A 24,086-nucleotide genomic window follows, 5' to 3' on the forward strand; every position below is an offset into this window, starting at 1 on the left:
CTTCCTCAATATTGTGTTACAGTAAAACATATACAGTAAAAATACAAGTATTTATACAATTCAGGAAGCTTAACGGGAACACTACAATTATGCCCCCCACATGATCTGCAATGAACAAAACCTTCAAAGTACAGTCATGGCCAAAAGTTTGGAGAATGGCCCAACCTTTGATTTTCACAAAATTTTCTTTTTGTCTACTGAAGTAGAATTACAAACATTTCATAAGTGTCAAAGTTTATGCAGAGTCCATATTTGCAGTGTTGGCCCTTCTTTCTTTTTCAAGACCTCTGCAGTTCACCCTGGCAGGCTGGCAATCAACTTCTGGGCCAAATCCTGACTGATGGCAGCAGCCCATTCTTGCAGAATCAGACTTTGTGGGTTTTTGTTTGTCCGCCTGCCTCTTGAGGATTAACCACAAGTTCTCAATGGCATTAAGGTCTGGGGAAGGCACACTGCACATGCAATTCATAAAGAACGACACATTCAGACACTGTAGATCTCAGGCACCATATTCTCCAGACACAGACAACCAAGCTTACCAAGAACTGGTGTCTGCCATACAAGAAGAAAGCGTCTGCACCTGCTGTACCCGATGACAGGTTGGGCCATCATGTGTTATGCATTTCTCTTTGCTCTTTTGTGTGGGTGGTTGTCAGATTTATCCCACATGCCTCTGTAAAGGAATGAATCCAGAATGTAAGCATATTTTACTGTTACAGTTCAAACTCCATTACTGTGTTCATCTTGTAAAGAACAGACTGGAATACTTAGCCTAACAAAAGGAGGCTTATTGCAGGTTGCTGTTGAGTGTGAGATCTCCTGTTTTTTTTTCCCCAGGTCTACCCTTAACAAGTTTCCAGCTGTGTCCCCATGTTCTTGATGAACTGATTTTAAAATAACAGTCTCAATCCACTGGACTAATCCACTTCATAATTTCAAACACTTCAGTCAGGTCTCCTCTTAATATCTGTAAAGGCTCAGCTCTTTTAATCTTTCCTCGTTATTCATCCCCTGTAGCCCTCGTAATCAGCCTAGTCGCTCTTCTGTGGACCTTTTCTTGTGCTGCTATGTCCTCTTTGTAGCCTGAAGACCAAAACTACACACAGTACTCCAGATGAGGCCTCACCAGTGTGTTATAAAGCTGAGCAGAACCTCCTGTGACTTGTACTCCACACACCAAGACGCTATATAACCTGACATTCTGGAAGTCGATAGCTAAGAGTCCACTGTGACTCCTAAATCCTTCTCATAAGGTGTACTCTCGATTTTCCGACCTCCCATCGTGTATTCAAACCTCACATTTTTACTTCCTATGTGTAATTCTTTACTGACATTAAATTTTATTGTCCACAAATCTGCCCAAGCCTGTCTGGTATCGAAGTACTTCTGTGATGATATAACGGATTCCAAATTATCGGCTAATCCACCTCTCTTGGTATCATCTGCAAACTTAACCAGCTTGTTACTTATATTCCTGTCTAAATCATTTAGATATATTAAAAATAGCAGCGGCCTCAGCACTGACCCCTGCTGGCCACCACTCTTAACATCGGCCAATTCTGATGAGGTTCCTCACACCAACACCCTTCCCGTGTCTGAGCCAATTCTACACCCATCTAAGAACATCACATTCTTTTAATTTGATGCCCACCCTCTCATATGGCACCTCATCGAATGCTTTCTGAAAGTCTAGATAAATAATCTCATCTGCTCCACTTTGATCGTATCCTTTTGTTGCCTCCTCATAGAATTCCAGCATGTTAGTAAAACACGACCTCCCTCGTCTAAACCCATGGTGACTGTTCCGAAAAACTCCTGTTCTTGCCAGAATTGGGGAATGGCTGCAATCACAACATTGTAAGATGGTGAAAGATGTACCCTTAGGCCCCCTCCTCAGTTCAGAGATGGTCGTTCCTTTTTCACATAAATGGCTTCTTTGACTCCTCGCTCAAACCAGCATTCCTCCCTGTCCAGGTTGTGCATATCTTCATCACTGAAAGCTTTCCACTCTATGTAAATGGTACTCATGGCCATTGATCAATGGACAATTTGCATACCGTTGATCACACGGCCCATTGTTAGACAATGGTGCTAGTTTCAGTCATTATGCAAAGGTACTGTTTATAAGGTTGGAGAAACCTGCAGTCATCTGAGACTGAGGAAGTCACTTGGATGAGTGGTGTAACGTATCTCTCTGGAAAAGAACTATGTCTAGATGAACTGAATCAACTTTCTAGAATTTCCTTACCTGGATTATTGAGCATGCATCGAGACCTATTTATATTAGTTTTTATTTCTTGTGATAGACGGCTTGCAGCTCAACCCGGCCAGGACGGCCTGAGGATGGAAGGATGGGGAGAGGCAGCCGCTTTTAGACATTGCCTCCCCCAAAACGCTAGATGGCAGCTCCCCTGGGATATACTGTAATGGTGCCTCGGATTCCCGCAGGGCATCCTGTCCTGGGACTTGGAGTTCATTTTCTCAGCCCTGTTGGGTACCGTGGGTGCTGTCAGAAGGAGCTCTAACGGGACCAAAGGAGTCATCCCTCACTCATAGCCCGGAAGTACTCACAGGTCATGAGGTCAGGAGCTCTGGCCTGAAGAAAAACCAGTTCTCCAACTGACCCGGAAGTGCTAGCAAGTCATGTGGATGCATGTGCAGAAGCACTTCCGGGTCAATGACTATATAAAGGACTGCCGGAGACTCAGCAAGAGAGCCGGAGTCGGGAGGAGTAGGACAGAGCTTGCTGGGAGGTGTGGAGTAGAGAATTGTAGTGATTTATTGTTGAATTACTTGTGTTTATTGGTGGCTGTGGTGCTGAAGGAGCACTATTTAAAGAAGAAAAATATTAAATATCTTCCTTGTGTTGGGTTTAATAGGGTGACAGCAATCCCTAGCATTTCACATTCTATATTATTGTGACCTTACTTAGAAATTCAGTTTAGTTTTCCTTCATCATGTATTTTTAGTTTTTATTTCACAAAGACATTTCTATTTTATTTTTATATCTGTTAGTTTCAGTTTTAGTTTTAGTAATTATGGTATGGTTAAAGAGCTACTATACTTTAGTTCTGTGTCACAAATCAGACAGAACTAGGAGTTTAAAAGCTTACTACACTACATTGTTTACTATCTGGTTTTGTTTTTGTCTGGTAAAAACAAGCAGAATCAACACCAGATACTGAATATGAACAATTTTATAATTTTTAAAAATATTTTCTGTCATTTGTGTTGAACAAATGTGTGCTGATTGTTGGCACGTTTTATCATTTTTTCTTTTATTGCCCAGAATGGGCCAATTTGTAATGAAATGTAGATGAATTTTAAGGTTTGAGGGTTTTTTCCACTCTAAATGTCTACAGCAAACAACATATCCCACTCCAAGACAATGTGCTTATAATGAATACTTTCAATATTGCATTCAAAAATTTCCCATACTGGGCTTTTTATTTTCTACCAGCCATAGTGATCTCAGGCACATCAATTTTTTTTTTAAACAAAAGTGGTCAGTAACAATATGCTGATCTTGTATGTTGACCTACTCAGTCTTTCGATCAGTGCCGCTGTATTTTCAGGAAGGATTTCTCCTGTGCGAAGTGGCAGGTGAATTATTGTCAACAAAATGCAGGCACCTGAGAAATAAACTGAAACGTTACTCACTCGTGATTATTCTCTCCATTCGGTAAAGGTTTTGTTGACCAGCACATTCCAATTTCAGGCGTTTTAAATTACATCTTGATATACAACAAGGGCAAATTAAGGTGGCACAGTAAATCGCTTTCTGTTTCAAACGCTTTACGTGCCCGTAGTCAACAACAACAACAACATTTATTTATATAGCACATTTTCATACATTGCTCCCATTGCTCTGTCACCGCAAATGCAGTGTGAATATCCGCCCTCCGTCACCAGCCACCATTCACCTGATGAATACATGCGGGCGGTTTGTGGTGGATGACTTTCTGTTTTAGAGTTAAAAGTTACAAGGGTCAAAGACTAATGGCAAGAATATTCATTCAAAAATGAAAGCTAAAATTATGTTTAGTAAATTATTATTTAATTTCAGTTAGTCTTTACAGCTACTTTAATAGTTTAGTTTTAGTTTTGCATTTCGGCTTTGTTAATTATTTTATTTCAGTTTATGAAAATGTCTATTATAAAAGAAAATCTTGAGACAAGACGAGACTATTGCCAAGAGATTTTTTCAAGTCCCATCCTCCTCTCAACCATTTCAGGTTAACGAACCACGCCCACGGTCCTCTGACCTCTCATTCGTGTGAATAAATTATAAATTTTACGATCAAATTGGCTAAATGCGTATTAATAGACTCTGCTGAAACAGTTGGTGGTGATGGTGCGGAAGATGAAAACATCAACTTACAATATCACAAAGAATATCTACAACCGTTAACACCGTCCGGTCTTCCAACGCACGAATTACTGTTATAAGAAGGATGTATCGTAATGTTATTGCGTAATTTATGTCTGAGTGATGGGCTATGCAATAGGACAAGATTAGTTGTATTGAAAATTGGTCAAACAATTCTGACATGTAAAATTTTAACAGGCGATAAGAAAGGTAATGTAGTCCATCTAACATGAGACACCAAAGGAGAGCTTCATATGCCATTCGTATTAAAACGTTTACAGTTTCCCGTTAGAATAGCTTTTGCTATAACAATTAACACATCACTGGGACAAACACTCGAAAAAACCAGTTAATTTATTAGAGAGAAAGAAACAAAATTCACTCACAGGCAAATATACGTTGTGTTGTCACGATGAAAGTCCAAACACGGAATCAAAATTCAATGCGATATTGACGAAAATTAATTCCAAATAGTTAGTTTTACAAAAAGTTTAAAAAGTATTTGCACATTAATTTCAAAGTCAAATGGAACGAAAATGTGTAATGAAACGAATAATTCTAATGCAACATGAAATACAATTTTCTTTCAATTTATTACGTTTTGCTATTTTTTAATATGGTTAATTACTCGCTGTAATGTGAAATAGTTCTATTATGCATATGTAACAATTCCCATGAAGATATAAATCTGTTTAAATTGTACACCCGCTTCCACATATGCGAGTGGCAGAGCCGAGAAGTGGCTAGTGTGTAGCGCCCGCCCGGGGGTTGGTGAGTCAAGTGAGCAGGTGGCAGAGTCCTCTAGTTTTTTTAGTAATAGTTTCAGTTTTGATTTTAGTTTTCATTAACTACAGTAACCTTGCTTCCAACATGACTCATAGAATTAAAGCCAAACAATTCAATTTTGGTTTCATCAGATCAGAGAATCTTGATTCTCAAAGTCCGGGAGTCATTTAGGTGCCTTTCTGGAAACGCCAGGTGGCCTTTCATGTGTCATCTGGCCACTCCTGTCATAAAGCCCAAATCAGAGGAGTGTTGCACTGCTGCTTGTCCTTTTTCTTCAACTCCATACAGATTTTCTGAAGCTCAGCCAGAATGACCATAGGGTTCTTGGTCACCTCTCTTACCAAGGCCATCCTCACCAATATTGCTCAGTTTAGCCAGCAGTCAGAGAGAGCTGGGAAGAGTCCTGATTGTTCCAAACATTCCATTTAGGAATCATGGAGGTCGGTGTGCTCTTAGGAATCTTAAGTGCTGCAGAAATTCTTTGCAGACTTTCCCAGATCTGTCCCTCTGAGCTCACCAGGCGATTCCTTCGATCACACAGCTGTGGGACCTTCAGGGACAGACAGTTGTGTGCCTTTCCTAATCACGTGTCATTCTCCAACCTGCTTAGTCCAGACCAGGGTCATGTTTGATGGGGGGATTAGAGGGTTGTTGGAGCCTGTCCCAGCTAGCACAGGACATGTAAGGCAGGAGGAAACCTTGGCCAGGATGCCAGTCCGTCACAGGGCAAACACACACATCAGGGCCAATTTAGTGTCACCATTTCACCTAACCTGCATGTCTCTGGACATTGTGAGTGAAACCGAAGCACTTGGAGGAAACCCACGCAGAGACAAGGAGAACATGTAAACTCAACGCAAGGAGGACCAGGGATACAAACTCTGGTTTCTTTACTGCTCCAACGTGATGCCCTTTCCTAATCAGGTACAGTCAGTTGAGTTGACCACTCATAGACTCCAAACATCTCAACAATGATTAATAGAATTGGATTCACCTGAGCCAGATTTCAAGTAGCATAGTACAGTAAAGGGTCTAAATACTTGAGTCAATGGGATATTTCAATCTTTTATTAAAAATGCAAAACGTCCTAAAATCCTGTTTTTGCTTTTGTCATACTGGGGTAATGAATGTTGTTTGATGAAGGAAAAATGAATTTAAATGGCTTTCACACAAGGCTTCAACATAACAAAATGTTAAAAAGGGGCTCTGAATAATTTCTGAAGGCTCCGTATGTATCTGTAGCTATGGTGTGAAAACATAAAACACGTGAAGGAGAGCAAGACCTGATAGGACCTGGAGTGTAAGCAGTGGCAGACCTACGTTTTTAGTGCCCTGAAGCTTGAACCGTTGAGGGGGCCCCCTTCGCAGCCACCAATGAGGTCTGGGTAACCCCTGTTTTCTCCTCCAGTGTTTCATGACGGATCACAATAGATTTTTTAAATGTTATCACTTCTTACACTTCATATAGGGGTTTGCAAAACCACGTCTCATATAGTAGATACTCAACATTTTTAAGCGATGTGGACTACATTTATTGCTGAGGCTCCTCCAGGATATGGGGTCCTGAAGACAGTGGCATAGCTAGGGGCGGGCGGCACATTTTTGAAGCCGGCATTATTGGCCAAAAGGCTCAGAACACTTCACATGTAAGCAGCAGGGTTCGGAAAAATATCACTCATGAATGAAAAAAAGTGAAATTCTCTGATTTTCACCTATAAATGCTTCAAAAATCATTTTCAGACGGTCCTTCTGTGACGGCATCAGACACGGAAGTTTATGAAATTTAGATAGATAGATAGATACTGTATTAATCCCAATGGGAAATTCACAATTTCTGATTTTTATTTATGAGGCAATAACAAAAATAAACAAACATTACACCGATAATAATTTCTAGGAAGATAAACAACTAATTCACAATGTATAATTTCGTTTCGTTATCAATCCGAATGCGTTCTTGCTCATCCCCAACTATCACTTGTACACCACACCGGTTCTGGTTTTCGCAGCGTAATTATCCATATTATTATTATCCATATTACTAACCGAGAATGCTAAACCGGATGATGAAAGCAGGCACATCCGGCCATGGGCCGTAGCTGCAAAAAGACGTACTGCGCAGGCGCAAAAAGAGTCCGCGAGAGTCGGCTGAGGAGCCGAGAAAGGCGGACAAAAGAGGGCGAGAGAGGCGCAGGCGCAAAATGAGTCCGCGAGAGTCGGAGAAAGGCGGAGAAAAGAGGGCGACAAAGGCGGATGAGGGGCCGCGAGTGGCGGACAAGACCACAGAAAAAAGGAGTGAGCACATACAAAAAGGAGAAATGAGGCGCAAAGTCAAACGCAGGAAAAGCACGAAACTAGACCCGAAAAAAAAAAAAAAAAAAAGAGGCTCGCGCACAACAGCAAGGCACCCCCCCCCCCCCCCCCCCCCACAGGCACCGGACGGGACACACACCAAGAGGGGGATTCAACAAGCCCATGGAACACAAAAAAAAGAACACAAAACCACCCCACAGACCCTACAAGCGAGGGACGGGACACACACAAAGAGGGGGATTCAACAAGACACAGGAACACAAAAAGAAAGAAGACGCTCGCGCGACAACAATCCTCACCCCCCCCCCACATCCATAAGAAGTGACACCCAAACCCACATATTCTAAAGTGAACGTCAGCACCTTCACACTAGACAGCATAGGTGTCAGCATAGGTGGATCTCCTTACAATAAAGCACTATTAACCATTCAACTGCAGAAAAGGAAACATATTAACAGTGACTGCGACCCTCCTTATTACTTATCCATATTTCGGATGCTGAGAAAGAAACAAGTCATGAATACACGGTCACGGGTACAAAACGAAAAGGAAATGATAACAGGAACAAACACACGAACACGAAAGAAACAACAAAATAGACGGCTATGCAGCATGGGTGGATCTCATTACAATAAGGCACTATTAACCGTTCAACCGCAGAAAAGGCTCCATATTAACAGTGAGTGCAATACTCCTTATTACTTATCCATATTTCTAAAAGAAAAAATGTCTCGACTCCAAAAACGCAAAGCTCAACTAAAGCTTCTAACTAACGATGTACCTAAAAGTAAAAACTTTATGAACTGCATTAGATCCTACAATAGTTCATTTGCTTTTAGTAAATATCAGGCCACCAAAAGGCAATGGCCCATACTGCTTTCCCATATGTGCACAAATACTGCATCGCATTGGAACAGTGCACCCTGAAACAAATCAACAACGCAAATATGCACAAATCTACATCCTAGATCCACATGACGCAAACTATCAATCAAAGTGCTGCATCGCAACAGGCACGGATTCAAAACGAAACACCTCCCGTCTCAGACATACGTTAACGGCAAGGAAGGCTACAACGGGCGTCTCACACAGCACAGGCAAATCGATTACAGCTCCAAAACAACACGTCCCAAATACTACACATGCAACAACGCGCCTCTCAAACGGCACAAGCAAAACATACACCGGGAAAATTCATTCGGATTAATGAATGTCATTTGCAATCATTGTCATTCAGTTCACTTCCCTGAAGAAACAACTGGCAATACAAGTAATACATTTAGACGTTGTTGTCAAAAGGGTCAAATTAGACTGCCTTCTTTACATTCATATACTGAATATCTACAGAAGATTCTAACTGACGATGTACCTGAAAGTGAAATCTTTATCAACTGCATTAGATCCTACAAATCGGTATCCACTATGAACATTAACGGTGGCACTGCACGTGACATCCGTCTTCAAAAAATGTTGTTTATCGATGAATGTACAATGGCATGAAGTCACTTACTCAACACCATTCATAAACTTCTACAAACGTTTATGAATAATAATATTCGATTTGGAGAAAAGGTACTTTTATTAGGAGGAGATTTTAGACAGTGATTAGCTATTCTTCCAGATGCCATGCACTCAGCTATTGTTCAGTGCACCTTAAAATACGCAGACAATTGGCATTGCTTTCAAAAGATACAGTTGGTAAAAAAGATACGATGTCCAGAACCAGATCATAACAATTGCTTATTACAACTGAGAGATGGTACACTCACCAATACAGATGGACTTCAGCCACATATTATTACAATTCCTCAAGCCTTTATCTGCGACGACTTAGTTACAGAGAGATTTGGAACAGCAATCTCATTAGACCAAATGCCCTTTTTAACACAACGCACTATATTATGTCCAAAAAATATTAATGTGGAAAACATAAATATCTAAGCTCTGACAAAGTTGACTCTGATCATGATAATGACCATCTTCATTGACCTTACAAGTTCTGACCTGGAATTACCTTTTACACTTAAACGGCGTGTACAAAGAAATTTTCCAATAAACCTTTACACTGTGCCACACACTTTATTGTTTGCTTTCTATTTGCATCATCTACACCGTCACACTATTCTATATCTCATTCATACATCACGCTCTTTGTCATTCCCAACACCAGGGGTTGGCGAGCGAAGCGAGCAGGGGGCGGAGCCCCCTAGTATTAAACTAATACTGTAATCAGAACACGGCTTATCAGTGCGTCTGTACTATATTCTTGTCTAGTTGATGCTTATAAATAATTATATGTGAAAAAAATATTGCTGTTTCTCTATATGTAAATAAATCTATGCAAAATGTATCTCAATTTTTCTCAATACGTCATTTTAATTTTCTATTTAAATAAGTTAACATATTCAGATACGTTGGAGGGCGGCAAATTGAAGCCCCGCCCCGAGTGGTGCGAACTCGAGCTACGCCACTGCCTGAAGATTAAGCTTTATTAGTTTCATAGCAGATCCTTCCCAAGTGTAGGAATATGCGACAAGGGAAGTCCTTCCACTGTGTTTATATAATAACCAGATTCTGTTTTGAATTTTGTTAGGCTGCGTGTTTTCTTAGAACATTTCCATCCAAGAATGTGGAATTTTTAAAAACAAAATAGAATATACCAACTTTCATAGTTCACATTTCCATCATAAAGAAAGCAAAGTACAGATATCTTTTAAGCAAACCTTAATGCTGTCCTTTTCTTAAATAAAAAAGACTGGATCACAGCAAAACAATTCTGTATTGTTCCAACACATTCATTTTACTGTACATCCAACCTTCAAAATTACAAAATGTCGAAATCTTTTGTAAAACTTGACAACATCTGATTTGCATAAGTATTGTGAATAATTTCATCGTGATAACATTTGGTTTACATAACAAATACGAAGAGTAGTTCTAAAAGAAACCTTCCCGTCTTCATTGATAAGACGTTACCTTTCTGATAATGAAAGTTGAATCTGCACTTGCGCAACTCCAGTTTAAATGTTCGTGACGTAAAACACACGTGATGGCTGTCACGCCCCCTCTGTGGTCATGTGACCAGAAGCAGCATGGCGCGGAATGAGGAGAAGCAGTTGGGTCGCCTAAACCGTTTGTGGCTTCAGCGGCAAAGAGAGGGTGCGAACAAGGCTCGGTTACCTTAAACATTTTAAAAATTCTAGATTGCAGTCACATAGTTTACATTTTGACTTGTGACGTTGTCTTTTTTTTTTCTTTTTCTTCAGAGGGACGCATACAGGATGTTCCGTATAAAAGACCCAGACTAGTGAGTAGACATTAAAACGTGTTTGTTTTCCTCTCAGATTATAAATGGCTGTTCGGTTGTGATACATTTCTTATTCTACTTTTAAAATCTGTTTGGAGCAGTTTTGCCTGTAACGTTCTTGTTAAATGTCGCTGCTTTCGTCGCAGTGCATGTGTGCCACTACTAGACACGGCTCTGTCACGTGACGGTCGCGGTCGTTGGTGCCGGACTTGACTTGACTTGACTTGCCTCGCCTCGCCTCTTGTACCCCGTGCTGTCTCAGGATGGAGTTAATTGAACAATCGTGTTTTTGGGATTAAAATCGGAGTGCCCGAATGAGAGGGAGCCCCGTTAGTATGGCACTGGTGTGATAATATGCTATCTGAACGTGAGACCCAAATGACTCCTAATTGGAGCAAAGTCCGTAGACCGTAGACGGTGCTTAATCTTTCTTTTAAAGAAGCCTTTGTGTGTGTGTTTTTTTTGTTGTTGATTTCAGATTGGATTAAATTGAGCACGTTTAGAAAATGAAAAGCATTTATCTCTTAAAATAGGTGTGCGTGAGATGTACAGTGCCCTGAAAATCTCTTCATTCCTTCCTGATTTCCTACATTTTTGTTTGTTTCTGATCTCCAAACTAATTGACTATAATGCAAAAGACAACCTCATTAAACACAATGTACACTTTTTAAGTGGTCATCTGATTTATGGGAGGAAAAAAGTTAACAAACATCTTTATCACCCATGTAAAAAAGTTATTCCCCCTTTAAAGTTAATACAAGGGTAAATCAAACTGCAAAGGCAATTTTAAAATTACTTGCATTTTTTTGTTTTGTGTCCGAACGATGAATCTGTTTAACAACAATGCAGTGGCACATTTCCGCGAAATCCTCAAATGAAGACAAAAGCAACTATCATTGGATAGGTTTCCTTGTTAAAGCTGCAAAAAGAAAAAGATTCCAGTGAGCTAACAGATAGCAGGGATTCCGTTAGTTAGAGAGAAAGTCGTCCTACACAATAACCCACCTCCTCCTTTTAGGAGGCCCAGGCCCCTCATGGACCCCGTGATCGTCAGAGGTGACTGTGTGCAGAGGGTGCAGACCTATAAATACCTGGGAGTGCAGCTGGATGATAAATTGGACTGGACTGCCAATACTGATGCTCTGTGCAAGAAAGGACAAAGCCGACTATACTTTCTTCAACATCTGCAAAAAGATGCTGCAGATATTCTATCAGACGGTTGTGGCGAGCGCTCTCTTCTATGCGGTGGTGTGCTGGGAAGGCAGCATTAAGAAGAGGGACGCCTCACGCCTGGACAAACTGGTGAGGAGAGCAGGCTCTATTGTAGGCACAGAGCTGGACAGTTTGACATCTGTGGCAGAGCGACGGGCGCTGAGCAGACTCCTGTCAATCATGGAGAATCCACTGCATCCACTAAACAGGATCATCTCCAGACAGAAGAGCAGCATCAGCGACAGACTGCTGTCACCGTCCTGCTCCACTGACAGACTGAGGAGATCGTTCCTCCCCACACTATGCGACTCTTCAATTCCACCCGGGGGGGTAAACGTTAACATTATACAAAGATATTGTCTGTTTTTTACCTGCATTTTTATTACTCTTTAATTTAATATTGTTTTTTGTATCAGTATGCTGCTGCTGGAGTATGTGATTTTCCCCTTGGGATTAATAAAGTATCTATCTATCTATCTATCTATCTATCTATCTATCTATCTATCTAGTTCTAGTCTCCCTCATAACAGCCACGATTCTTTTCAAAGGTAAAGTGCAGGTTAATTTGATTTATGTATTTTACTTTAGATTTTGTATTAATCATTTTTATATGAATATTTTTGGGTTTGTGGAACGAATCATCTGTTTCCATTATTTCTTATGGGGAAATTCACTTTGACATATACGGAAGCGTATTAGGGCCACGGTGGCGAAAAAAAATTTGGACACAGTGAAGAAGGAAAAAAAACTAAATGTCGAGATTAAAATCGACATGTTCACTTTATTCTCGATTTTTCCACTTTAATCTCGACACTTATGTGAATAAAGTTGACATGTTGACTTTATTCTTGAAGTTTGTCATTAAAGTAGAACATTGTAAACTAAACTTCATCTTAAAATGAATATTTAATTTAGTAGATCTTCCCACACCCCATCAAATTATGTAGCGCATGAAATGCTTTATGTTAAGTGTTCCCCGACCCAGTTATTAATCACTACGTGCTTCTTAAACTGATTTCCTCTGCACTACGAGGAGGCGCAAGCAGCGATCACCACACAGAATACATTAATTTCATGATATTCCTGCTCTCTGAACATTTAGAATGCTAAGATAAATACTTGATATCATTTTCATGATGAAATGCATTAAAGCATGTACTAATCCTGTGGGGGCACGGTGGCGTAGAGGTTGCACTGCTGCCTGGCAGCAAGGAGGTCCCGGGTGTACCCTTCCTTGAGTTTGCATGTTTTCCTGCCAGGTTTAATCACCGTGCTTCCGTTTCCTTTCAAAGTCATGTAGGCAGTGGGGTTTTGTTATGCTATATTCACCCTGGGGTATGTGTGTGCTCGTATTCACCTTGCAATGTGCTCGTGCCCATTCTGGATTTGTTCCTGCCTCGCACACGATGCTTGCTGGGATGGGCGCAACCCTGGAGGGATAACATATTTAAAAATGTATAACGAAGATTTTTTTAAAGTTCTGAACACTCTGTGGTGTAAGTTTTATGACTAGTTTTATTTTCACAAAGATGTCTATCATGTGGTGATTAGTTATGTGGAGAAAGAAAAAGGAAGGATAGGAACGGGGTGGGGGGTTTGGTACATCAGACAGAGAAGGCATGCATGAAATAAAGAAAGCCCGCTCAGAAGAACATCCATTGAATTCTGTGTTCGTGTCTCCGACCACCAGATCACGAACCCAACATTTACACAATATTCAAGTTAAACCTGTTAAACATCCAGTTTTTCGGAGCCTCATCACACCTGCCATAAAGGTCTCTACACTGAACGTACACCTGGGGACCCCTTATTGCGAGGGAGCAGCACTACTGCCACACCACCTGTTTAATGCATGCTTTAATGTATTTCATCATGAAAATGATATCAAGTATTTATCTTATCATTTTAAATTTTCAGAGAGCAGGAATATCATGAAGTGAGTGTATTCTGTGCGGCGATCACTGCCAGTGCCTCCTCTTACTACTAATAATAATAATTCTTTACATTTATATAGCACCTTTCTCACTACTCAAAGCGCTCTCCACACAAGGAGGACCCGGGAAGCGAACCCACAGTCTCCTTACTGCAAAGCAGCAGCACTACCACTGCGCCGTCTGCATGGATAACTGCAGAGGAAGTCGGTTTAAGAAGCATGTAGCAATTTACAACTGGGTCGGGGAACACAAAACAAAGCATTTAATGTGCTACATTAACTTATGACGGGGTTTGAGAAAATCTAGTAAATTAAACATTGATTTTAGGATGAAGTTTAGTTTACGACATTCTACTTTAATGACAAAATAAACCTCGAGATTAGAGTGGATATGTTGAGAATAATGTCAACATGTCGACTTTATTCTCGACATATTTTTTTTTTTTTTTTTTTTTTCCTTCACCGTGGCACTAATATGCTTCCGTAGCGCTATACAGTAATCCCTCCTCCATCGCGGGGGTTGCGTTCCAGAACCCCCCGCGAAAGGTGAAAATCCGCGAAGTAGAAACCATATGTTCATATGGTTATTTTTATATATTTTAAGCCCTTATAAACTCTCCCACACTATTATAAACATTTCCCGCACAATTATGCAGCATAAACCCTTTGTATTCTCTTCGATATTAGGTAAGATTCGTTGAAATTATGTATGTAAACACAGTTTACATACAGTAAAACCTAAATATTATTTTAAAGATATCGAGCGTCTCCGATATCACATATGTTACAGCCATTACGACAGACAGGCCACCAGCAATAAATACGTACAATGCAAGAAAAATTGTATACAGTAAAATGTGTGTACAGTGACACTAAACTGTGTACATGTAATAAGTACCGTACGTAGATAATTAATTATGGTTACTCACCAACAATGACACGACGACTTGTCTGATAACAATGAGTTTAATTTTACTGTACAACAAAGGATATCGTTACAGCTCTTCTAAAGGAGCCTCTTCAGGCGACAGTTGTTCTTCTTCCAGCACTCTTCAATCCAAATCTCTAAAGCAGATTCCATCCAGACTACTGCCTTATCACGTCCACTTGCAACTCGTTTTGCACCCTGGTTAAAGGACACTGTGGCTGTAGATCTTATGCTTTTCCTCCTTTTTAAATAAAAAGAATCGTGGACTCATTGATGCCGTAATGGTGTCCTGCAGCGGTGTAGCTGTTCCCTTCCTTCAACATATCCAAAACTTTTACCTTTTCTGCAATCATTTGCATCTTCAGTTGGCGCTTGGACACGGCCCCTGAAGCAGTAGCAGGAGCACGTTAATGCTGAATGAGTGAGATGAGACTTCCTGGTTAATGCAGCACTCCGTCGCTGAGCCAATCAGCAACACACAGAAACTTAACTGCATGCTCTGATTGGGTAGCTTCTCAGCCATCCGCCAATAGCATCTCTTGTATGAAATCAACTGGGCAAACCAACTGAGGAAGCAAGTACCAGAAGTAAAAAGACCCATTGTCCGCAGAAACCCGCACAGCAGCGAAAAAACCACGTTATATATTTAGATATGCTTACATATAAAATCCGCGATAGAGTGAAGCCGCAAAAGTCGAAGCGCGATATAGCGAGGGATTACTGTACCACAAATAGCATTATAAATGCAAGTTACAGTTTTATTATTTATGCATATAGCTTAGCTTGAAGCAAGGTCCATATTAATGCAGCTTGCCATAATGATGGCTCAGTTGGTAAAGATGTCATCACCAAGTTGCACTTGTTTTATTTTATTTTTATTTGGTGAATACTGTGTAATGCACCTGGGCTGGAAGTCTTGAAGTAATAGTTTTATTACTGGAAGTTGCACTATTATTTATTATATTGTTCTTATTTATTAGTTTAAATATTATGCAGTTTAATGATGGTAAAGTTGTTTAAAAAGTCACTTTAACGTGTTAGTGGACAGAGATTAACAAAGTGTAGTTGGTTTACAAAACATATTGACTATTTATTCCTTTTCTAAGACATGTTCAGTGCGATACAACTTTTGACAAGCACCTCTGGATATTTTACAAAGTCTAAATGCCTCTTTGGTTGAAAATATGTTGCCAAAATTTTAGTTTAAGTTGTTTACAAAATTTGTTCAATTAAAAAGTTCTATATTTTGACTGCAACTGTCATGCAGTTTGATTCCTTCTCTTCATTAGTGCCATCCCCTTGAAAACTATCACTTTATGGGGCCATGCAAACCTACATTAATACTTGTGTGCACATTAAAATGTTTTTTTGTACAATTCTCATGACAGTGGAGTAGCTTATTCTTAGCCAGTCTACTGCAGTAATTGCAGTGGAAAATGTGGTTAACATCCACTCATGCATGGGGAAAAAATACTGTGAAACCAGGATAATTTTGAAAAATACCACGATATAGAATTTTGGTCATCCCGCCCAGCACTATGCCCTCCTATACATTTTCTCCTCCTCGTATGTTTCTCACTTGCTCTTTATCTTTAGGTCACGTCACCAAAGACGAGCTGACCTATCAGGTTGCTCTGAGGAACTGGAAAAACACGCCGTAGTATTTTCCACCTTGATAAAAGGGTCGGTGTCTGTCCGTTTGAAATGTCTAGTATCACTCTAACAGATGGCATGTCACAAACATTTGTAGTAGTGTTTGTGGTGCACCATCTGTTAGAATGACAAATGCAATGCTTTTGATTACTACATGCTGTGAATACCATAGCAGGATGGACTGGCATTCTGATTGAGATGGAAGGCAATTCCTTGCCCAGCCAGGATACCATAATGAAAGAAAATGGATGGACGGGTATTTCAGCTGGGGTTGGTTGTTGGTTACCTTTCTCGGTTGGGAGGCCATAACTGAAGGATAGAGGATGTCTGCTTCCTGGGGTCATGTGTTTTCCCCAGTACACTGGGTGGCACCATTCCACTGGTGGAGCTCCCACTTCCTTTTTAAATGAAAATGTGATGGTGTGGAGGTATCCCACATGTTATCATTAAAAGAAGCCTTTAGCCATAATCTGAGAGCCAAGACTGGAGAATGTAGCACATGTAAATTTGTTTTCTACTGTATTGGGTATCAACTAAATATTTTTCAATTCTTTTTTTAAAACCAGTCATCTCTGAATTCAGTAGCTGCTGTGAAGAGATGGATACCAAGCATTAAAAATGAAATGGAATACTGTCTACAGGTATTTATACCCTTTTAATACCCTTTATAACTTTTATATTAGCATTAAGAGAGCTTCAAGTATAACAAAGTAGAAGGTTACACACAATTTTGTCCTTGGATCATACAGCTGGAATGATTTGTAAAGTCCGTGAAGTGAGTTTTCAGTGTCAGGAAGAATTGTGAGATTACCAGTGCTTGAGTATTAGTGCAGGACTGCAGCAGTCGTACCCATCATTTATGAGTCCTGCTCGTTCTCATCTTAATAAAGGCCACTGCTTATCCAAGACAACCATTAAGAATAACAGGCTTTTGTTGTGTGGTGCAGAGGTTTGTCAAGGTTATGTATCGAGTTAAACCTTTTAGGACTTTTAAATGATAGGTTTGATATCAGTAGTCCCATGTTGAAATGCAAGTCCCATGTCATCAGAGTGGCAAACCTTAAATAATTGTTTTGTTTCATTATGAATTCTCAGTTGCGTCTCTCTTGTTTTGTTAGTCTGGATTGGGGGACCTGACCCGTCCCTTTGAAAATGTGTTATGCCTGACATTTATTTTTACATAATTTTATTATACAATGGATTCAGAAAGTATTCCGACTGCTTCACTTTCTGCACACTCGATATCCCATAATGACAAAGTGAACACGTGTTTTCAGGAAGGTTTGGAAATGTATTAAAAATCAAAAACTAAACATTCTCCTTCATAGAAATATTCAGACCCTTAATTCAGTACTTTTGTAGAAGCCCTTTTGGCAACAATTACCATTTTGAATCTTCATAGGTGAGTCTCTACAAGCTTTGCAAACCTGGATTGGGGACTTTTTTTTTTTTTTTTCCTCTCCCATTATTTTTTTAAAGATTATCTCAAGCTCCATGAGGCTGAATGAGAATCATCTGCAAAACTGCCAAATATAGGTCTCTTCACAAATGTGTTATGAGGTTAAGTCTGAGCTTTGGCAAGGCCACTGAAGGACAGTCAGAGACTTGTCCCAAAGCCATTCCACCATTGTCTCTGGTATGCTGCGGGTCTCTGAGGTTGTGTGCATTCTCTTCAAGGATCTCATTTTTTTTGGCTGTATTCATACTTCCTTAATTTTGTCTCCCTGTCACTGCACCCCAATAGTATAAGGGTCCCAGCACCAAGCTTTTACCGTTGGACAGATGATGAACAGTTCCTGTGACACAGTGCTCAGAGTTCAACCCAAAGAGTTCAATTTTTGTCTCATCATGACCTTCTGTCATATGCCTTTTACTCAAGTGGCTTCCATCAAGTCACTCTGCTCTAAACTCCTGGTTGATGGAGTGCTGCTGAGATGGCCATCCCTCTGACAGGCTCTCCCATCTCAGCAGAGGACGTCTGAAGCTTGCTCAGTTTGGCTGGACGTCAGACCTGTCCAGGCTTCTTCCATTTCACAGTTACTGAATGCCACTGTACTCCTGGGAGCACTCAAAGCTTTAGAAATGGTTGTATGCCCTTGGTTTGGTATGTGCCTCACCACAGTTTGTTCATGGTGGTCTACAGAGAGTTTCTTGGACTTTGTGACTTGGTTTTTGTCCTGATCTGCAGTGTGAATTGTGGACCTCTCTAAGTGATGCCCATTTAGATTCAGTTGGCCATAGGTTGACTCACACTTAAGTTCTAGAAGCATCTCAAGGAGAAATAAAGAATTTAAGATGAACCTGAGCAGAATGGAGTGTCACAACAAAGGGTCCGAATACTTACATGAATGAGGGATTTCAGTTTTTGATTCTTTTTTAAATAAATTTGCAATCCTTTCTAAAAACACATTTTCACTTTGTCATTCTGGGTGTCATTCTAGCAAAAAATATTCAAGTAGTAGTGTGGAGTGTTGGGGAACAAGGGGACAGAATTGACCACCACAACTGAAGAGCTCAGACCAAAATACAAGTTAGTTACAATCAAAGCCATCACCAATTAGACAGAAATTCACTAAACAAGAGAGTCTTACAGCTTTATAAACACATAAAGTTCAAATGGAGGTGGGCAGCTTGTTCCATCAGCCAGGAGCTAAACATGAAAAGAGCCGTGACATTCGATCAAAAGAGGCTGGAAACTGCAAGCAGGTGTTTTGCAGATACTCTCTTTCAGCCCTGGATTTTCTGTTTTAATGGGGAAAAATAATTTTGTGAGATATTTTACCTTTGGGGTGTCTAGGAGGCTCAAAATTGGGGAAAAAAAAACAAATTATCACTATTATTATCCAGTAGCTGTCAAATACGTCAGTCTTCTTGAGGAAATAAGATTGAAAGGGCAGCTACTTACTGTGTGGTGCACACAGTCCAGAAGCATCCATTTTCACTTGCGTGTTTCACAGACTGTATGCTACCTGGCGGCACCCAAAGCAACTGCCGTCTCTCTTCAGTCTGCACTAATAGTAGAACGCCTGGTTCCAGCAGCTGCAAAAGTATCTGTACTTTTACAAAAATGGCTGCATAGATATGTACTAGTAATAGGATGTCAGGGCCGAAAGGGTAGTGGAAGAGCGCTGCTCAGAAAACTAACTTGGGGAGACGCAGCCGCAGAAAGTCACCAGGTGAGGTGACTAAACATGTGACACTTCAGATTTATACTGTGAGCAACCCTTACAAATCGAGCATAGCATTGAATCCTTCAGCGAATACGTCATTCTCAATAGAATCAAAACTGATCAGAACCAGGCTTAGAGGTCTTACAGTCCTCTTAAAAAGTTTGGGACCCCCTCTCAGCCTGCATAATAGTTGACTCTCCTTTCAACAGTAAAGATAACAGTGGTATGTCTTTCATTTCCTAGGAGTACTGCGGTGTTTAATGAACAGATTTTTAGTGAAGTTGTATGAAATTAAATCAAATGTGAAAAACTGGCTGTGCACAAATGTGGGTCCCCTTGTCATTGTGCTGATTTGAATGCCAGTCACTGCTCAATGATGAGTGGTTGGATGAGCTCGTCAAGCCTTGAACTTCATAGACCGGTGTGTCCCATCATGAGATGTAAAGGTATTTAAGGTGGTCAATTGCAAGGTGGGCTTCCTTCCCTTTGACTCTCCTCAGAAGAGTGACAGCATGGGATCCTCAAAGCAACTCTCAAAAGATCTGAACACAAAGATTGTTGAGTCTCCTGGTTTAGGGGAAGGCTACAAAAAGCCATCTCAGAGGTTTAAACTGTCAGTTTCAACTGTAAGGAATGGAATCGGGAAATGGAAGGCCACAGGGACAGTTGCTGTTAAACCCAGCAGGTCTGGCAGGCCAAGAAAAATACAGGAGCGGCATATGAGCAGGATTGTGAGAATGGTGACAGACAATCCACAGTTCACCTCCAAGGACCTGCAAGAACATCTTGCTGCAGATGGTGTATCTGTACATAGTTCTACAATTCAGAGCAATTTGCACAAAGAACATCTGTATGGCAGGGTGATGAGAAAGAAGCCCTTTCTGCACACATGCCACAAACAGAGTTGCTTGTTGTATGCCAATGCTCATTTAGACAAGCCAGATTGATTTTGGAACAGAGTGCTTTGGACTGATAAGACAAAAATTGAGTTATTTGGTCAGAACAAAAAGCGCTTTGCATGGCGGAAGAAGAACACCGCATTCCAAGAAAAACACCTGCTACCTACTGTCACATTTGGTGGAGGTTCCATCATGCTGTGTGGCTAGTTCAGGGACTGGGGCCCTTGTTAAAGTCGAGGGTTAGATGAATTCAACCCAATATCAACAAATTCTTCAGGGTAATGTTCAAGCATCAGTCACAAAGTTGAAGTTACGCAGGGGTTGGATATTCCAACAAGACAATGACCCAAAACACAGTTGGAAATCTACAAAGGCATTCATGCAGAGGGAGAAGTACAATGTTCTGGAATGGCCGTCACAGTCCCCTGACTTGAATATCATTGAAAATCTATGGCATGATCTGAAGCAGGCTGTCCATCAAATTGAACTGAACTGGAGAGATTTTGTATGAAGAAGGGTCAACAATACCTCCATCCAGTTTCAGACACTCATCAGAGGCTATAGGAGGACAGCGTCTAGACTGTCCCTAGGCCCTAGAGACTCAAAGGAGCAAAAGGAGGCTCAACTCAGTATTGCTGTCATATCTCTGTTGGGGGGCCCACATTTATGCACCTGTCTAATTTTGTTATGATGCATATTGAATATTTTCTGTTAATCCAATAAACTTAATGTCACTACTGAAATCCTACTGTGTCCATAAGGCATGTCAGATATTAAGGTGCTACTTTGAAAGCTCAGCCAATGAGAAACAAAAATCCAAAGAATTAAGAGGGGTTCCCAAACTTTTTCATATGACTGTGTATTCCATATATATTCCATATCACTGACATTCTGTAACTCTTCTAGGACTTTATTAACCGTATGTGGTGTTCTTTGAAGAACAAGGCTTTTCCCTATTTTAAGCCTTACTGCACATCAACCAAACAGAAGCTTGTGCATAATGGTACAGTCGTGGCCTAAAGTTTTGAAAATAACACAAACATTCATTTTCACAAAGATTGCTGCCTCAGTTTTTATGATGGCAATTTTCATCAACTCCAGAATGTTCTGACGAGTGATCAGATGAATTGCAAAGTCCTTATTTGCCTTGAAAATGAACTTCATCCCAAAAATCCACAGCATGTCAGCCCTGCCACAAAAGGACCTGCTGACGTCATTTCAGTGATCCTCTCGTTAACACAGGTGAGAGTGTCGACAAGGGCAAGGCCGGGGGGTCACTCTGATTGAGTTTAAATAGCAGACTGAATGCTTTTAAAGGAGGATGGCGCTTGAAATTCTTGTTGTTCCTCTGTTAGCCATGGTTACCTTCAAGAATACATGTGCAGTCATCATTGCTTTGCACAAAAAGGGCTTCACAGGAAAGGATGTTGCTGCTAGTAAGATTGCACCTAAATCAACCATTTATCAGATCAGGAGTGAGGTTCAATTGTCCTGAAGAAGGCTTCAGAGCGCCCGAGAAAATCCAGGAGCATCTCTAAAGTTGATTCAGCTGTGGACACCACCAGGGCAGAGCATACTCAAGAATGTGTGGCAAAGACTTGTGGAGGATGGCCTGCTGGGTGTCCAGAAGGGCAGCAAAGAAGTCAAGAAAAACAGGCAGACATCATGATATTCTGGGATTGGACTGCTGGGGGGAAAACTCATTTTCTCTGATGTATCCCATTTCCGATTGTTTGGGGCATCCGGAGAAAAGAAAAGGTGTGTGGCGCTAACATCAGTCCTGTGTCATGCCAACACTAAAACATCCTGAGACCATTCATGTGACCATTGAGGATTACTTGTGTTCTGTTCAGTGTATTGTGTTGTATTTACCCCCTTTTTTTGACACCCAACCTACTTGGAAATAAGTCTCTCTTTGAACTGCCTTTCCTGAGGTTTCTTCCATTTTTTCCCTGCAAGAGTTTTTGTGGGAGTTTTTCCTTGTCTTCTTAACACTAGAATTACCAGAGTCTACGAAAAAACTTGTAGATCCGGCCCACCTTAAAACCATTCGCAGCTCTCTTTTGTCTTCTAAATGTGTTGATTAAGACGAGCGGCAAGCAGCCGGCTATTCTATCCCCAACCCCACCCCATGGTCTCAGAGCTTTCATTAAGTTTTCCCAGCTCTTGCCTTGTTTGATTATCTGGGAGTGACTGAACTGCTAGAGTTTTAGTGTGGAAATAATAGATCGCTATTTGAAACACACACAGTTCATGTGTGTTCCATTTCTACAGCAATCTGTGTAAACACATTTTTAAAACAGAAACGTTTTTCATATTTTAGTAGTAAATGACAAAATGTAGGCATAAACTATATAATGTATGAAGCCTGAAGTCCAAAGATCAAATAAAAACACTTCCACAAAAGGTTCAAGACTGATACAATAGCTTCCGTGGCGTAGCGGTAAGATTTGCTGACTTGTAATTCACTGTCCCCGGTTCCATCCCTACTCACTCCTATATTTGCCATTTTCAGTAGTGAGCTCCTCTTTTTGTTAATATTATACAGTACACGCATACATTTGGTTTGCGTCTGTAACACACGGTGTGCATTTATAGGACTTGTAAAAGTTACCGTTTTTTTTTTTTTTTTTTACTTTATTCTCTCTAAATCACGATCACGATACATACTACCCACCCCACCAGGGATCTGACGCTGTTATTTTTTATTTGAAACGGAATATCTATAGATGTGAGTGGTGTTTTGAGACAATGGAACTGGACATTCTCTCATCTGGAGGGATAAAAGCTGACACACAAACGCTGGCGAATCTGCCTTCTTCGTATCTCACCGTCACTTGATTTTTTTATTCGGTTTTATTGAGTGTTCCTGCTCATGCTGAATTAGAGTGCACCTTATGGTGAATGATGTCAAAACAACAAAAAAACACAGACGTAGGTATATATATGATATTTGGAATTATTCGTTTTATGACCTGTATAGTACATTTCGGAAAACTTTGTGGCACGGATGCAACATTATTCATATTCATTCGCATAACATCTTGCGTTTTGTAATCCGTGAATGCGTATTTTTTTTTTTCCCGATCTTGCCAGTCCCCACATGTTGTTGTATGCTGTTTCTTTTGTATACTCCAGGACATGCAGAGGATAGAATAGTACAGAGCAGTAAGTTCAGCGTTATATGCAATAATCAGATTCAAATGTTATCTGTTCACACACACGCAAGGATAGTCTTTCCTACATTTACAACGTGTATACCTGTTACAATGTACACGCTTCTCTCTATGCTGTGGTTCCTATTATACACCTGAAAGAAAGAGACAATATATGTGAAAACATCATCGCACTAATGCAATATTATTTGAAAACGAACAGCGTCAGATCGGGTGTGGATTTATGTTGGCACTATTACTGAAAGAAAAAAAGATCAACATATGCGTTGATCCAGCAGAACTGAATAAGCTCACGCGCTCTAACATCACACCGATCTGACTCTAAGAAACAGCACAAGTA

General features: G+C 40.5%; 1 protein-coding gene across 2 annotated transcripts in view; it reads left to right on the plus strand.

The window, feature by feature from the left end:
- Window positions 1-24,086, plus strand: part of si:dkey-86e18.1 (uncharacterized protein LOC557342 homolog) — a 64,901-nt gene that overhangs the window by 25,074 nt on the left and 15,741 nt on the right. The window contains exons 1-3 of one of the 2 annotated variants that reach the window (XM_028810779.2): window positions 10,537-10,627; window positions 10,735-10,775; window positions 17,068-17,142. In XM_028810779.2, coding sequence (XP_028666612.1) covers window positions 10,561-10,627; window positions 10,735-10,775; window positions 17,068-17,142 — 183 coding nt within the window. In that variant the 5' untranslated portion in view covers window positions 10,537-10,560. Of the gene's footprint in view, window positions 1-10,536; window positions 10,628-10,734; window positions 10,776-17,067; window positions 17,143-24,086 lie in introns of those variants that run through there. The other variant, XM_051932758.1, reaches the window with a different exon arrangement.

Source organism: Erpetoichthys calabaricus, chromosome 10 (assembly GCF_900747795.2).
Source record: "Erpetoichthys calabaricus chromosome 10, fErpCal1.3, whole genome shotgun sequence".
Lineage (NCBI taxonomy): Eukaryota > Metazoa > Chordata > Cladistia > Polypteriformes > Polypteridae > Erpetoichthys > Erpetoichthys calabaricus.